Genomic DNA, 16,330 nt, shown 5'->3' with positions numbered 1-16,330 from the left:
GAGAGAGAGAGAGAGAGAGAGAGAGAGAGAGAGAGAGAGAGAGAGAGAGAGAGAGAGAGAGAGAGAGAGAGAGAGAGAGAGAGAGAGAGAGAGAGAGAGAGAGAGAGAGAGAGTTTGGACGAAATGAAAGCGTTACGTTTATCTGTCTCTTTGTTAGGCAACATTGTCCGAACAATCGCGTACGATAATTGATGTTCCGATAACCGAGTGTTTCGTAAGAGAATTTAGGTATTTCGCATTGGCACGTCACGCTGACATTACATTCCATTTAATCATTTTCATGCAAAGTAATCGTTTCTGCGAAAATAGCGCGCTATGAAATACATATTGTAGAAGTATATAGCTCGAGTTACATTGAGCACTGCCTGACCATAAACGACCCCTTTTTCCTTAATCACTGAAGCTTTTTCTTTCCTATATCTACTGCGCCTGCGGTGTGATTACGTGACGAATATATTACTGTTAAACAATTATTTCAAGTACACATTTTTCCGAATACTACATCTTTTCGTAAAGTATATACTACATTAATAAAATGTGGATTTGCTATTACGAAAATGGAGATTAAAATTGCTTTTATCGATTGTGATATTTAATGATAATTAAATTGAATTAAAGAGACTTGAAATACAAGAGTCCTTACATTTTAATTTTTTCAAAAGGAAGTACATTTAATAATTAAATTTTCATATGTCAATCTTTCTGAAACTTGAAACCTCGTCAATTAACTCGGGTAATCAATGAAAATGAAATTATAACCGTTCGTGAATGGAATGTAAAAGCAAAATGGTATTCAGTCGTCTGTTCCATGATTGTTGAATTCGTACTCATCCTTCGAATACCTGCAATTTATTATAGGTCTGTTATTACCTGTACAGTCACGTGGAATTGCAGTGCCACTATAGCGTACGTATTTTCCCGATCGCGTACATCCTCCGTTAGTTTACTTTTACCCGACGAGTAATTCCGTAAAACGGTAGTAGAGGAGAAATAACACCGACGCGATCGATCATCAATCCGATTGCGTAACGTATCCTGGACCGTAATTATATAACGCGAAATGGAATTATGTCACGTAGCTGGAACGACGCTGTATAAATAGAAGCTTCTCTCGTCGAGACGAAACCGTTTTCCAATTAACGTTACGGCTCGAATTGTTCGAATAGTTTACCGTTGCTATTGGTATAGAAATATCAACCGATTTTCTATGTATTTTCTATGTATATTTATCTAATGCATGAATTATCAAATTTTTATCATTTTTGCATGCATTTGCAATACGTGTATGGAATGTATGAATTTTCAAATTTTTATGATTTTTTTATGCATTCATAATTTATTTATGGTATGTTTGAATTTTCAAATTTCTATGATTTCTTTATACATTTGTACAATTTGTGAAGAGTATGACCTACAAGTTTTCCATAATTATCACAATTATATTTGATCAGTTTAATTTGCAAGTCATCACGTAATTTTACTTCTCCAATTCCAAACATCGATGACGTATTTAATTGAAATTTGAGATACCTGTGAATATCTTGAGTAACTCAGATTAGATTAGAGTGTCGTTAATCTCACTTTTTAAAGTACAATAATCAAATTCTTAAAAGTGAATTTGGTAATCATTTGGATCTCTTTTCAATTCTCTCTCAATTCCTTTTCAGTTCCTTTCCAATTCATTTTCAATTTCTCTTCAATTGCTTTTCAATTCATATCACAGAATACATATCCGCGCGTTACGGAACGCTATTTGTCCATTGTTAGGCGCTAAATGCGATTTAAAAGGAAACGTTTCGAATCTCTCTCTCTCTCTCTCTCTCTCTCTCTCTCTCTCTCTCTCTCTTTCCATGTCGAGAATGCCGAGTCCTTAGCCCGGCATGCTCGTTACGTGATCGATGCAATGTTTAACTTGGGCAGAAAAAAAAGAAAAACTCGACACGTGTCGCGACGGAGAAATTTTATGTGCAACCTCGACATGTCGATGGCCCCTCGTGTTTTCTCCAACGTCACGTTTCTACGGAGTACAATCGCTAACGAGTAATTAATTATCCGTGTAGGCGTTTCCATCGATTGTTCCTCGGTTTTCACGTCACGTAACAGATTTTGCATATTGAATTTTATTTCAAGTGAAAATAAATTATTTTGCGAATTAAAATGAAATTAATTGAAATAGCGATATCAATTTGATAATATTTCTAAAGATTCAGTCCTTATTCGTGAAAGGAATAATCATTTTAGAGTACAACATTTAAAATTTGTTCAAATATTTTAATAATCAATAAATCATGGAAAATAAGATTTCGTTCAGCTCTGGTTTAAAAACTAGTGTAAGACGGTATGCATATACAATATACAATTATTATACATACATATTACATATGTACGAAGGAATAGCGGAACAGATGAGCGCTACGATCCATCGTCACGTTTTTCGAATCGGAGCGAAACGGAGTCGTGTGAAATCAAACGAAGCATCTAGACGTCCTGTTTAATAAATTCTTTAACTAAATAATTGTGTTTTCCCTTGTGTCTCACTCGTCCATCCGCACACCAGTAAAAAATTTAATTCTCTCCACATTAAATAGTTTTAAATTAGTAAAAATGAGACAAACAACTGTAATGTATTGTAACGTGAATGTTGGATGAATGTTTATATTTAAACCACTAGGTATGTTTGTATGTTTTATAGTTGTCAGTTATGTTTATCAATTTGTGTTAGTAATTTATTGATTAGTCATTCAATTTGTATTGCGATTTGATCGCAATTTTGTCTGATATATTGTGTTTTGTCTTGGAATTTTGACAGTTTTCGCCGAACCTCTAAATAAATATCCTTACATAACTATCATCTGTTTGTAAAAAATTGCAATATAATTTATGCAATCAAGCTGTTCTAATATCTGTCAGACTAAATGAAATCGTCTATTCGTCATCCGTAACTCGAACAAAGTTTTTCCCCTTTTCGCAACAAGGAAAACGAATTACGATGCGGGTCGAAATCAGTCCGAACGCGTCGGATCACGTGCTCCTGTTTTCCTGTTGTCACGGCGATCGCGAATCGCTGACGTCTTGTTTGCCAATCGCGCACGAATAATTAATTGTGTGGAAACTTTAGCACAGACGGTGTCAATCGATCCCAGACGACGGAATAAACCGTTCGACGAGTGTTTTTAAAACTATTCAAATGCACCGTGTTTTCCAGTTAAGCATAAATACCACCGTCCTCGCAAACTATGGCTATGCGTACGACTTATCCGCTTGCTAATTAGTATATGCCGCGCAATTAAAGCCTCGCGATGCGAAGGCTTTAATGGAATGAGCAGAAATTGCTTCACTTGCTGAATAAACAAAGTATTACTGACGAGCGATATTTATGATCTGGAAAAGTAATTATTGTTACTGGGTACAAGCATGTTACTGTTTAAAATGTTTTGATCTTGTCAAGAGTCAAAAGCTTGGGGAAGCTTTTCTGGTTTGAAAAGGGGACTAGTAAGTGATTTATTGAATTTAATTTAGTATTGGGTTCAGAGGTGGGTAATATTTGTAGAGAAAACATTTTCAATATTATTTTAAATCATAGATTCCTCAGAATTCAAATAAAATAGCATTTCAAATGAGACATAACATTTCAGCAAATAAAGTATTTTATTTTGATAAGGTAAAACTTAAAATAAAATAATTTATTTTGGTAAATATGGCTATAGTTAAAGCATGAAAATAAATATTTTATTTTGATAATCTAACACATCAAATAAAATATGTTTCATTTTAATAACATAAAGCATAAAATTGAATACTTTCCATAGCTCTTAACCGGAAAATAAACTTTGTAAATATGATATGATACACAGATGGAGAAACTATTTCTTGCGATTGGAGAATATTTCTTTCCATTACTCATTTATTGAAAATTCTTAATAGAAGTATTCATTGAAGAACTACATTGAATGTATATCTATAATGCAGAGGAAAAGTATTTGGTTCGTTTTAAATTACCAAAATAAATATACTTTACACTATAATTTAGTAAAATAAAAATATTTTATCTGCTGATAATAAATTAAATAAATAAAATATTTCGAACTTTGGCACAAATATTTTCAGTGTTTTTCAAATAAAACATTAGTTGAAATATTATCTTAAACATTTTTTATAACAAATAAAATATTTTATTTTTAAAAATATTTGCATGATCCGAAATAAAATATTTATTTACTGTTTATTATTTAAAATACGTATTTTACCCAGCTCTGATTGGGTTGTAAAGGGTTTGTCGAGAGAGGCTTTGAGATATTGGTTTTCGTTGAAACACAAATGGCATGGAATACATCTGAGCTATTTATATACATATATGTATATCGTGTATTACATATAATAGAGCATTCTATTGACAATGTAGTGAGTTAGTCGATCATCTCGTTCATTTATCGATAATGTAACTCATTCTATCGCTAATGTAGCAAATTTTGGGTCCTGTCGTCATGGTGAGATTTTAAGATTAGAAAGGCCTACGGTTAAGTCTGAACAGAGTTCCATAATAAAATTCATGAATTTAATGAAATTTGTAATGGATATAATAAAATTCATAATGAAATTCGTAATGGATAGAACAAAATTCAATGAAATCCTGAATAGAGTAAAATGATCTAAAAATCTGATAATCCCTTCCCAAAAGATTATTTTTTTCTTCTTTCGAATTTGCTTAGTTAGAATACATCTGAGCTATATATATATATACACATATATATTGTATCGTGTATTACATATAATAGAGCACCATGTAATCTTCGACTGTACACTATACAATCGGGAAAGGGTCATGATTAAAGTTAGATGGAGAAAAGAGATAGATAAGGTAGGGAAATCGGTCTACGGTTTATTACGATTTAATAGTTCAAAAGTATATAAGGTCTTAGTAGAATATCTAAGGAAAATTAACAAGATGATATAGGTAACTAAGAAAAATGACTGACGATTAAACTTAAATTTTAGAATGATAGATAAAGATAACTATACACGGAGTATTAGGAATCACGAGGTAGTAAGAGACGGAAAAAGCAAACGATCCAAAGTACAGGAAAACGATAGACTGTTAAAAATGCGAGCCAACTTTATCTCCCGATAGAATAAGCAGAGTTTAAGATATAAGACATAAGATAGATCTCAATTTTATGTTAAAAGAGAGAGTATACGAGAGAGAGGAAGTATTTTTGTAAAAAGAAAGAATGTGTATATGTTGTATTACAGTTAAGGTACATAGAATCTATATTTACAAATTTACGTACTACAAGATTAGCCTGTGATAACACAAGACTGCTAATGATTAACACAGTAGGTTGTAGACCAAAGAAAAGTACAAAGTGAATTGTAACTTTTCTCGCTAAATAATCAAAGAAAAACATATTCTTTAACTGTTTAATTAACATAACTCTAAGAATAGAATAGTACAAAATGGTATTATAACTTATATCATAAGTAGAATAAGTACAAATGTATTAAGGATATGTTAAAGAAAAGAATGTATTAATACTCAGTGCAATGCCTAGAGGGACTCGGCGGACTTTAAATAAACTCAACTCAACTCATATAATAGAGCATTCTATTGACAATATAGTGACTTAGTCGATCACCTCGTTCATTTATCGATAATGTAACTCATTCTATCGCTAATGTAGCTCATTTATAGATAATGTAGTTTGTTCTGTCGATAATGTAGCACAGTCTATTTATAATGCAGCTCGTTCTGTCGATAACATCGTGTATTCAGTCGTTAAGAGTCACTTAATTTATCAACAGAGCATTCCATCTCTTATATGTGTAATATTTTACTTTTATAAACACAAAATTCCCCTTAATCAATAGTGAGACCCTCGTACATTTAATAAAAATTGGATCGAAAAAGCACTTTTAACGGTCGCCACGTATCCCTCGTTAGGCCTCGTTCAGGCTCCAGCCGGTGGGTATTTTAGTAAAAGTATTTACGCTCTTTCCGAAGCGATGAATACCGTTCGCGTGAGAACCACGTCGCCTGCTCCTCAATATTCATGCCCGCGAGAAAGGCGAAGGATCATTAGGCAGGCGCAGCCTGTACGAGCAGCAGAGCCACGGTGTGCCAAGTGCAAGTTTTATGAGTAACGACATTGCTGGAGTCATCAATAATGCGTGGTGGACTCGTGACTTTTCCGTCGATTCTATTTATGGTGGAAAATCTATAACGGGGCAGAGGACGTGGTCTGTGTCGGGTTATTGACTGAAACGCTACCAACGAAGCCGTTACGTAAAGTCTGCCACGACTGTGGGCGTGCTAGATGTTGGCTACCAATCGTTTCCGCCTCGAGAAATTCCACGAGTCGCTCGCTAATCGATGAACACGTGCTCGTCACTTGTAACTCGTTGCACAGCCTGCCAGAGATTTCGCTTCACTGCCAGCATCGAATTCTTCGTGATCTTCGCTTATTAATTAGTCATTTGTAATAGTAACGGTGTACTCGATAAAGTAGAATTTTATTTTTATTGTATAGTTCATTAAAATAAGACTTGTATGCCTATGCTCTTTGAAAATCGTACCCTTATATATTTAGGAATTACTTTTTTAAGTTTTCAGGGTGGGGCACTTGGTCGATGGAGTAGGGTGTTCTGTTGGCAATGTAGAATGCTCCGGTAGTAAATTATTCGATTCTTACCGACAGTATTCGCAACATTATCGATAGAATTTGCTGCTTTATGAACAGAATGCACTGCAGTATCTACAAACTGCTCTATCATATCGAGTGTGTACCACCTCTCTTTCTCTACGCGAATATAGCTTAGAAATCTAACATAGTTTTATAAGTACTGGCTCATACTCCACTATTTGCAATAATTCTCACAATATCACTCAGTCTAGTACTAATTTATAAAACAAATTCAGAATTCCCACCTTCTCCATCTCTAATTTCTGACACCTCGAATCATTTGCCATTTTAATTCATAACAATCCATCTTAAACAAAATATAACATAAATCTGAAATAATGGACCTCATAAAATAGCATCGACTCGCAAACAGTAAACAACGCTTGTCTGTGCTATAATTAACTGCATCGTTTTGTTTACCTTCACAAGCGATACATACACTTACATATCGGTCTTCTTGTTTCACTATGGCTATTGGCCATGGCTATTATTATTATTCTGCGACAGGAAATGATCTCGTGCGACGTTATTTCTAAAATTATTTTCTGGTAGGCGGATTTTGAACAGAGTATGCGTTCTGTCGACACACGCGCGAATGTGAAAGCGACGGGAGTTATTCGGACACGACATCCTTTCTGCTATTGCTGCTATTGTTCGGGGAACTGTCGCGGGAAATTTCTTTTCGTTGGAAGATCGTGCGTCACGGTGCAGCCTCGACAAGAATTCGTGATCCTTACGTGACAGGCACCGTGAAATTCTTTGGATTCTTACGAAACCCTTCGGCAACATTTAACACTGGAACTATGACGTCAATCAATTTAATCTACGTAGTTTAACCCTTTGCGGTCGTATTAAATTTAGGGATGGCTATTATACTGGTCGGAATTAATTTCCGATTAACAGGCAATGATACATTAATATGCAAGATTGTGGAGGGTAAACTAGATTTATCCTTTTGTGAACTTTAGATATATATTTGCACAATAGTATGTTTTAAGGGGTTAGTCGCAGTCAGGAAAATGGAAACGGACAGTTTCTTGTGTGTCTTTTTTTTTAAGGTATTAAATAATAATTTTTCTGAATGAAATGTAAATATATTACAAAGTATGTCTTAAAGAACTATAAAAGAATTTTCGTTTTAAAAAAAGGTTAATTCATTTCGTGATAACAGACGATGGCGTGGGTGGCCACTTGGTTTGCGGTGAGCAAGATTTCTTCAAACTGGTGCACCTGAAAACAAAACTAAAGGTAGATTTAGAAAATATCAACTTCAAATGTACGCCATCTTGTTTTAAATTAATTTTTTCCAAAATCTTTCGTTCAGGGACCCGCTAGGGTAATCTATTTTCGAAATTTACCTTTGTTTTTGTTTTCAGATAAACCAGTGTAGAGAAATCTTGCTCACCGCAAACCTATGTTTTTAAATCATCGTATAAGTCATCGGCTGTTATGACGATATAAATTAAACGTTTCTTAAAACAAAAAATGTTTTTTAGTTCTTTAAAACATGCTTTATAATATACTTAATTTTTACTTACGCAAATTATTATTTAATAACTAAAAAAAAATCACAAAGAAATGTCGTTTTTCCTCTTCCTGACTGCGACTAACCCCTTAATGTTATATTTTTATATAAAAATTATATTTTATAATTCTCCATCATGTGGTATATTTCGGTAACTTTTTTTTTTGTCATTTTGGAGTACTATTTTTGAAATATCTTAAGGATGTATGGGAGGTACAATCAGAGACAACTGTATATGAAATTTGAATTAATCGAAATCTTTGTAATTACGACATTTAAATAAACAAACTTATAGTTACAAACTTCTTTTTAATGTCAAGTTTCTAATTTAACCCGAATGTTTTTGTTTCTATTTAATATTAGAATGAAATTCTTAATATTTTTAATCATTAATAAAGAAACTTGGCATTGAAAATGCCTTGAATTGAACTTCAAATAATAAAAATACAGAGAAAGTGTAAATTGATATATGGATGAATACAATATAAGATTAGTATAGTTCTTATCCACCACAGCAAAGATTAGTATGGTTCTTTAGTATGGTGCCCCGCGGTTTCACCCGCATGGAATACTACATATATATTGTATGTCTATTCCCCTTGAAACTTCTTGCACCTTTGTATATTTTGAATTAATTTTTGCAACTTTTCCATATAGAACACTTGATCGATGAAACAGATTGTACTGTTGGTAATGTAGAATACTCTGTTGGCAAATTAACCGACTCTTACCGACTGAATGCGCTATTGTATTGATGGCATGTGCTACTTTATCAACAGAATACTCTGCAGTACCGATAAAGTGCACTGTTATACCTAGTGTGTATCACCTCTCTGTCTCCATTCAAATATAGGAACTTGGCGTAACTTTATGGTTACTGGCTCATACCTCAACTATTTGAAATAGTTCTTGTAATACCACTCAGCCTAGTACTAATTTATTTGAAAATAATTTTTCAATTTTTTAATGTAAAACACTTGGTTGATGGGATAGTGTGTTCTGTTGGCAATGTGGAATCCACAGTTGGTAAATTAACCAATTAACTGTGTAACCGTGCTGGTTACATACAACTACATAAACGATTAAGGGGCGATCCCCACTCATGAAAGACTTGTATCCTCCGTTTATTCGCGAAGAGGAGAATTCGGGATAATCGCGGTATCTCTGACACGCGTGCGCATCGATCCCCACTCGATATCCGATCAAGGGAGATCGACGCGCGTACTAGGAGCTAGTCAAGGGGTACCCCTTATCAGAAACCGGGAATCGCTCCTACGAGGAGGAGAAATTAGAAGAAGCACTCTAAAAAGAGGATTCGTGCGCATCGATCCCACTCGATCCTGGATCGAAGGAGCTCGATGCGAGAACTAGAACCGACACTGTACGTTTGGAAGCGACCGCGACAGCACGTTCAATTCCTTCAGCGAAAACCGGTATCCAATCGAGTGATCAAACCGATCAAGTAACTTAGTCAAATCGCCTAACTTACTCTCGTTGCATACGCGCCTCAAACCGAGGAGTCACGAGCACAAACCGAGCCGTGGCACTGCTGCATTGTGATTTGTAACGACGCCCAATCCGGCGTGACCACGTAGTAGTCAAAGGCAGTAAATTCACGAAGGTATGCAACGAGAGCGAGTCTGTGTCTTTTGCTGAAGGAAACGGGTGAGAAGTGAGCGTTTTCGGGTAAGTTGTCACAGTAGGATTCCGCGGAAATTACGATCGGATTCGCACTGTTGAAATCAGGCGTCCGTCACCGGAGAACACCTATAGCTCACACTCGTGCCCTTTGGTGAACTCCTAGGTGTCACAACCTGATTTCGGCTTCGTGCACGTCTTCACCTGAACATCTCCTCCGAGAAATCGGCCGAGTGGGAAGGTGCTGCGACAAATCCTTAAGCGCGATCTGCAATCGATAACGTGATCGGATTCGTACTGTTGGAATCAGGTGTCCGTCACCGGAAAACACCGATAGCTCACACTCGTGCCCTTTGGTGAACTTCTAGGTGTCACAACCTGGTTTTGGCTTCGTACAAGTCTCCATCTGAACACTTCCTCCGAGAAATCGGCCAAATAGGAAGGTGCTGCGACAAATCCACAATCGTGCATTTGATCACGAAGTGAATCCTGAATGCGCTCACCACTTCTCCAAACCGTGTGTATTCGGTTTTAGACGTAGCAGTCTCTTAAGAAAACACGTGCAATCTCGTGTGAATGCGGATAGGCATTCAGAGGTCTTTGTACAACCAACTATCATATATGCATTGATAGATAAAGCGTGCCAATCCCGTTATTCACGTTGCCATAGATAATATTGATTTCAAGATATTGTTAATTTGCGATAAATCAAACGAACGAGTGTCTCTAGTCTCATATCTGTATAGACCATACGTATATATTTTATATCCTCTGCGAACTCATTGTGATATATATATAAATTCAACTCTCGACGAAATCATCGTGATATCCGTTGTTACTAAATTTAACAGAATATATTTCATTGATTACCAGATATATCAGAGTTTCCAAATTCTTTAATCACCTCTCAGAACACTTCGCTATCCAGTACCTGGAGGCACGAGCCCTCAATTTCTTCCATTTACTTCAAACATCCGAGCTGAAGTTAAAATTTAGTGTCTATCAAGAGACTAAATTTTAACACGGTTACAACTGTTGGTGCTTACCAACAGAACGCGTTACATTATCGATAATATACTGTATTATGTTCACATCAACGCGAGTAGTCAACATCAGCGTCCTTCCAAATTTCACCCTCGCAGGTAGTTGATCCTCAATAGTGTGATGACGCGTGTGTTTTCGAATTCTGCAAATCAGTTCTACGCTCGACATTACTAAGGACGAATCGGTACGTGAAATTGAAAAAAAAGAGGGACAAGTGATCATTTAGTTGTACGGTGTGTTCCACTTGTTGAATTATTGAATTCCATTATTTAAAACAATATAAAAATAACACAATAATAATATATAATATAATATATTTCGTACATATAATATAGTTATTGTTTAAACAACAACTAAATACAATAATGCATGAGATAAATGATATAAAACTTTTATATTTCATAATATTTGTCTTTTAACCAAAAAGCAAAATTCTAAAATTCTTTTTGTAAAATTCTTTAAAACAGAACTTATGTGAATTATTTTATAATATTAGTGAAATATTTTACTAGTTTTAAGGATTGATGACATTCGATTGAAGTGTGCATGGTACATTGTCTCTTTGCAGCCTGGATGGTCGATCCTGCAAGGACGAGATATACAGGATGGGAATAGGCGCCGGATACTGCGAAGGAAACCTGAACTTTGCTACGGCCTCGGAAGATGACGAGGTCTATACCAAGAAGAAGGTTTCTAGGGTGAGTCCTTGATTCGCATGTGTCACGTATGACTAGTTATTCTCATATACACAATCTTGTTGAACTACGTCAAAATGTACAATCTTAGTAATCTATAATAACATATACAATTTGTTGTATACAATAAATTTATAATTTGGTTTATCTTCAGCATGACATACTATTTTATTGAACTATACAATAAAATATCCAATCTTATTTAACTATTGCAAGATATACAATCTTGTTGAATTATAATAAACTTATAATTTGGTTGTACTGCAACATGATATGCAATTTTTTTGAGCTACAACAAAATATGCTGTATATGTATACATCGTTCTAACAAATATATACATATTATATTCCATATTTTGCACATATTATATATCATAGTATACATATTATAAATACATCTAGTATATATATACTAGATTTGATATACTATATATATATAAATGTATATATTTGTTAAAATATTGTATACACATATGATATACGGATCCTACAATAAGTAGTTAAAAAAGAACACACATGGTAGAGTACAAAAAAAATTTTATACCTGTCACCGTTATCAAGGAAATTGTGACGCTGATAGTTTAATACTAAGCTAGTGGCTGAAAATGTTAAAAATTAATATAAATGAGAAAATCGAAGCGGATACATTTAGTGCTAAATTTGTACTAATTTATACCACCAACAGAAATTTTGTATCTGTTATCGTTATCAAGGAAATCGTGGCGCTGGTAGCTTAACGTTAACAAAATTTCTGTTGGTGGTACAAATTAGTACAAATTCAGCACTAAATGTATCCGCTTTAATTTTGTCATTTTTATTAGTTTTGACATTTGCTAGCTTAATATTAAGCTAGCAGCGCCACGATTATTTCGAAAATGGTACGAGGTACAAAATTATTGTTTGTGGTATAAATTAGTACAAAATAAATATTAAATATTCCACTAATTTGTAAGTCCGATATGATTCTGCTGATTTGGTCCTACCAGCTTAACACTTTTTCTGCGGATGACGCACATGTGCGTGCAACTGAAAATATATGGTTGTTTTTATTATTTGTCAGTTCTCATTTTTTTTTTGTTCGGCAATCATATTATATATAAAATAAGTTACGACAAATATATGTTTTTCAAAATAATCATATTAGAATATATGTAAAGAATTTTTCATTAAAAAAAAATATAATTGCAACTCCCAGCGAACAGCTACTTATTTTCGTCCGCAGCGAAAGTGTTAAGAGTTGTATTACGTACTCCTACAATCGTTTTTAATTAAGATTTGAAATACAAGAGTCTACAGTCCTAAGTGCCTCACGAGGAAGTTTATTTAATAATTAAATTTCGTGTGTGAATCTCTTTAAAACTTGTATTGAGTAATAACAAACAAAAATGTTTATATCTCAGAAGCCGTTGAATATTCGATCTGTTTACTAAAGCTTTTTTATTCAGTACAGTGTGTCCTATATACCATATAAATATTAAATGTTTTTTTCTGAACATCCTCTATATACAAATATTACATCACAGAGGAGTAGATATTATAGAATATGCAGTGGGTGTAGAATGTATTCGTACACCGATCAATTTCCCAAAAAACTTTTGTGTGAAATTGTAGTTTGTTAATTTCTTTTTTTATAATCAATGATATTCTACATATTCTGGGAAATTTCTACAATAGATGTAGTCCAAACAACAATTACTAGTTTATATAATTTGTGAAATTAACAAAAAAATGCGAAAAGTAGGTAAAAGTATAGAAGCAATAAGTATTTGTACGATTCCCATGACGAACCATTTACAGTAGAGTTCGTAACATAAATGCATTAGTTTATTGCTTCGTACGAATTAAAAAACATTAAATTTCCAGTCAAGAAGTCTTAAAAAATGCTCTAATAGAGAAAAGGAAGAAGAGCCCACCTCGAATAATATCAACATTTACTTCATTTAATGCAAGAGTTGCAGCAATTATAAAATCAGAAGAAAATCCCACGAACTATTAATTATTTATAAAGTAATGTGAATTTTGTTTCTTTTATGAAGTTTTAAAAATGTATCAATTGTACAAATACTTATTGCTTCTATATTTCTATCAATTTATTGTTTTTTCTTGTTAATTTCGCACTTTATATAAATAACTAATTTTTGTTGTGCCTTAACTATTTTAGAGATTTCCAAGAATATGTAGAATATCATTGTTTACAAAAAATAAGTTAATAAATTACAATTTCGCATAGTTTTTTTGAAAATTGATCGGTGTACGAATACTTTCTACACCCACTGTACATATACACTTTTCTAACAAACTATATTACAACGTAGCCTCAGAACAAAAGTACTTAAAAATAATATGCATAAAAAAAGAAGTTTGAATTGGTCGAAAAACTAGTTTATCAGTCGTCTTTCCGCAGTCTAATTAGTCTCGTAGAAAACGTGACATTATATCAGGCATCCGCAAGAAGCGGAATAAATATTCACACGCGACAAGCATGCGTCGTGGTCGTGAATCGGTGCATCGCTCATTCTGTAATTGCATCGGATCACGTGCAAGAACGTGCACGTTCGAAATCTGACGTCTGGCGTCGAACGATAGCGTCAAACGCCACTTTTGACAAGGGTGGCCCTCAATATCGGGACAATGTGGCACGGATATAACCTGCAGTCGAACGAATCATTCATGGCAGTCTGTGCATAGTTGGCTGCATGCCGCGACGAGCATACACCGGACGCACGCACGAGTAATTCGGGCGCACGTGCGCTTGACGCGCCTAACTAAGAGATCCTCGAAACTTTTTTCTTCGTCGTTTTATCTTCGTAGGTAGAATATCGTTGTTTGCTTTATACGATACAGATTTGTCGATTGCTCTATAATAATATACTGTTGCCTTGCTCTATAAGTTATATTTCTTACCTTGCTCTATAGTTGTAGCCTCTTAACTTGCTCTATACGTTATAGCCTCTTAACTTGCTCTATACGTTATAGCCTCTTAACTTGCTCTATACGTTATAGGCTCGTCGATTGCTCTATCCGATACCGGTTCACCGCTTATCTCTTTGAATTATAGGTTCTATATGTTATAGGTTCGTCACATGTTCTTTTTAGGTTCTAGCTTTTTAGATTCCTCTATACATATATTTCGAGTCACTTGTCCTGCACGTTAGAGCCTCCTAACTTGCTCTATATGTTACAACCTCGTCGATTGCTCTATAATAATATCCTGTTAGCTTGCTCTATACGTTATAGTTTCTTTCCTTGCTGTATAGTTCTACCCTCTTAACTTGCTCTATACGTTATAGCTTCATTGATTGCTCTACTCAATATAGCCTCTTAGCTTTCTCTATAAATTACAACCTTGTCACTTGTTCTATACGACATAGCTTCTTATCTTCCACGAGTAGTTCTGACCACGCGCAATTCTAGCGGTTCATCCTCCGCCTTCGATAGTGAGTATCATAATTCCACGACAGTTCAAGCGCAGTCAGTGGCCCCGACAGATGTGCAACCCGTGGACCCAACATCCTGGACCTCCTGCATCGCTGGCCTTTGCGTTGTATATACTCCCATTACACGCCATTTAGTAGACTCAATCCAGACACGTTTTTAAGCCGACAATTGACACGAAGTTAAATTCATCGATAATTCACTTTTTTCGTCATCAGTTCCCCTCTTCATCGTTATAAACATTATAAAGTGAAGCCTATCGTCATAAATTGTATACTTTATTTCAAAGGTGTAGCGTATTTTCATAAACCAACTATTACTACGTGGTTACTATTCAGGTCATTTTCATTATTCTAAAATGAAAACTATAGATTTAAATTCTATACTTATTATATTTTATTGTTGAATTTTGCAAGTAAATATATTTTACATGTCCTTCATTTTTTGTACATGCTTCTTCGATGATGCGATTCCTACATATAATCAATGTCATAAATAAAGGATATTTTGATGAATCCATAAAATCAAGTTGCTAGTCCTTCTTCAAGACATGGTTACTCTTCAAGTCCTTTTCATTATCTTAAAATGAAGCCTAGCATTATAAACTCTATACTCTATTTTACAAAAAAATAATAAATAAATAAGTAAATAAATTTTCATGAATGAAATGAATCTACATGATCAACTCATTGGTCTTCCTCTTCAAAATAGATTTACTCTCAGTCTCGTGACTATAGAACCTTTTTCCTTGCAAAAGTGTCAAGCTCCATTATCTTGCTATAATCGAGGTTCTACTGTATGTAGAACATCCTACATTAAACGTCACATTATAAATTAAAAATAAATTTAAGGATCTTGTGCTAAATTTCTAGTTTACACAAGATATTAGGTTGTCCTAAAAGTTTCTTCCATTTCAGTAATAAGTAATACATACATAATATTGTATGTCTAATGTTACATTATTGAATTGCGTACTATTCATTTTGCTTCGTTACTGTTACAATATTAGCATCTAAGAAATTAGGTTGTCTATTTATATGAACAGTGCCACACAAAATAACTGAATGCAAGTCACGGAAGAAACTTTTGGGACAACCTAATATGTAGATAGATTAGAGACTTGGAAATTAGTTGAATCATCATGAATTGGCAAAAGTCATAATTAATTATCACTAGTGATCAGTATAGCGATCTACGTCTTTCTTATCTTTATTAATGTCCTGCAGATAAATCTCTATGTAAAATCGGTTCATTTAATTAAAAATTCAAATTCAATACTGTATTAAAAATTAGATGTTATATACAATGTGAGTGTC

General features: G+C 34.2%; 1 protein-coding gene across 7 annotated transcripts in view; it reads left to right on the top strand.

The window, feature by feature from the left end:
- Positions 1–16,330, top strand: part of LOC128872863 (transcription factor cwo) — a 122,860-nt gene that overhangs the window by 67,035 nt on the left and 39,495 nt on the right. For all 7 annotated transcript variants that reach the window (XM_054115981.1, XM_054115980.1, XM_054115979.1 and 4 more), the window contains one exon: positions 11,453–11,582. In XM_054115981.1, the coding sequence (XP_053971956.1) occupies positions 11,453–11,582 (130 nt within the window). The remainder of the gene's footprint in view (positions 1–11,452; positions 11,583–16,330) is intronic.

This window comes from Hylaeus volcanicus, chromosome 2 (genome assembly GCF_026283585.1).
Source record: "Hylaeus volcanicus isolate JK05 chromosome 2, UHH_iyHylVolc1.0_haploid, whole genome shotgun sequence".
Lineage (NCBI taxonomy): Eukaryota > Metazoa > Arthropoda > Insecta > Hymenoptera > Colletidae > Hylaeus > Hylaeus volcanicus.
This window is presented reverse-complemented; position numbering and strand designations above follow the sequence as displayed.